Source organism: Lottia gigantea (assembly GCF_000327385.1).
Source record: "Lottia gigantea unplaced genomic scaffold LOTGIsca_379, whole genome shotgun sequence".
NCBI lineage: Eukaryota > Metazoa > Mollusca > Gastropoda > Lottiidae > Lottia > Lottia gigantea.
The window spans coordinates 34,553-36,794 of NW_008709292.1; the positions used below are offsets into that span (position 1 = coordinate 34,553).

At 31.8% G+C, this 2,242-nt stretch overlaps 1 protein-coding gene across 1 annotated transcript in view; it reads right to left on the reverse strand.

Moving 5' to 3' along the window:
• Nucleotides 1–2,242, reverse strand: part of LOTGIDRAFT_175751 (hypothetical protein) — a gene marked incomplete at both ends in the record, with an annotated part of 44,817 nt that overhangs the window by 33,791 nt on the left and 8,784 nt on the right. The window contains one exon of the mRNA XM_009059156.1: nt 338–480. Coding sequence (XP_009057404.1) covers nt 338–480 — 143 coding nt within the window. The remainder of the gene's footprint in view (nt 1–337; nt 481–2,242) is intronic.

Genomic DNA, 2,242 nt, shown 5'->3' on the forward strand with positions numbered 1-2,242 from the left:
TTTTTCAAATTAACATTAGTTTTTACCATTACTTTATGACTATTATGTAAATATTTCAAAATATAGCCTGTAAATTGAAACATGCTGCTACTATAAAGGAATTGTAGAGAGGTTTTCTTAATTTTTTTTATGATATCACTAATTGCGAAGGGCCTTGTATATATTGCAATAACTGACATCATGAAACATTTCTTTTGTGTGGAATTGCAGGAACCACAGATGTCTGATTGATAAATTTAATGGTACAAATTAATGCTATCAGTGGCCCTGGTACATAACAAAAATTTAGAAAAAAATCTTTACAATCCCTTTATGTAGCTTGATGTCTATATGTTACTTACCATATCAAATTGCTTGTTTTCCTGATAACAGACAGCTCTGTTGAAGAAAGCTAGAGAACAGGTATTATCTATTGAGGCAGCTTTAGACAGGTCTCTAATAGCTAAATCATATACTCTGATATGAAATTTCAGTGCACCCCTGAAAAAACAGAAAGTAACAATGAACTGGAATTTGGTGGATGTTGCCAAATAAACTCTCAGATTTACTGCAAATATACACAATCTACTCAAAACGCCGGCGAAAGATACACAGAACACCCTAGTTTAAACTTTAGTTTCAGGAGATGTGGTTAAAAAAATATCAGGAGATGTGGTAAAAGAAATATCAGTAGCTGTGGTTAAAGAAATATCAAGAGATGGGGTTAAAGGAATATCAAGAGATGTGGTTAAAGGAATATCAAGAGATGTGGTTAAAGATATATCAGGAGATGTGGTTAAAGAAATATCAAGAGATGGGGTTAAAGAAATATCAGTAGCTGTGGTTAAAGAAATATCAAGAGATGGGGTTAAAGAAATATCAAGAGATGTGGTTAAAGAAATATCAGTAGCTTAAAGAAATATCAAGAGATGTGGTTAAAGAAATATCAGTAGCTGTGGTTAAAGAAATATCAGGAGATGTGGTTAAAGAAATATCAGTAGCTGTGGTTAAAGAAATATCAAGAGATGTGGTTAAAGAAATATCAGTAGCTGTGGTTAAAGAAATATCAAGAGATGGGGTTAAAGAAATATCAAGAGATGTGGTTAAAGAAATATCAGTAGCTGTGGTTAAAGAAATATCAAGAGATGTGGTTAAAGATATATCAGGAGATGTGGTTAAAGAAATATCAAGAGATGGGGTTAAAGATATATCAGGAGATGTGGTTAAAGAAATATCAAGAGATGGGGTTAAAGAAATATCAAGAGATGTGGTTAAAGAAATATCAGTAGCTGTGGTTAAAGGAATATCAGGAGATGTGGTTAAAGAAATATCAAGAGATGTGGTTAAAGAAATATCAGTAGCTGTGGCTAAAGGAATATCAGGAGATGTGGTTAAAGAAATATAAAGAGATGTGGTTAAAGAAATATCAAGAGATGGGGTTAAAGGAATATCAAGAGATGTGGTTAAAGGAATATCAAGAGATGTGGTTAAAGATATATCAGGAGATGTGGTTAAAGAAATATCAAGAGATGTGGTTAAAGATATATCAGGAGATGTGGTTAAAGAAATATAAAGAGATGTGGTTAAAAAAATATCAGGAGAGATGTGGTTAAAGAAATATCAAGAGATGTGGTTAAATAAATATCAAGAGATGTGGTTAAAGAAATATCAGTAGATGTGGTTAAAGAAATATCAGTAGCTGTGGTTAAAGGAATATCAAGAGATGTGGTTAAAGAAATATCAGTAGCTGTGGCTAAAGGAATATCAGGAGATGTGGTTAAAGAAATATAAAGAGATGTGGTTAAAGAAATATAAAGAGATGTGGTTAAAGAAATATCAGGAGAGATGTGGTTAAAGAAATATCAAGAGATGTGGTTAAAGAAATATCAAGAGATGTGGTTAAAGAAATATCAGGAGATGTGGTTAAAGAAATATCAAGAGATGTGGTTAAAGAAATATCAAGAGTTGTGGTTAAAGAAATATCAGGAGATGTGGTTAAAGAAATATCAGGAGAGATGTGGTTAAAGAAATATCAAGAGATGTGGTTAAAGAAATATCAAGAGATGTGGTTAAAGAAATATCAGGAGTTATGGTTAAAGAAATATCAGGAGATGTGGTTAAAGAAATATCAGGAGATGTGGTTAAAGAAATATCAAGAGATGTGGTTAAAGAAATATCAGGAGATGTGGTTAAAGAAATATCAAGAGATGTGGTTAAAGAAATATCAAGAGTTGTGGTTAAAGAAATATCAGTAGCTGTGGTT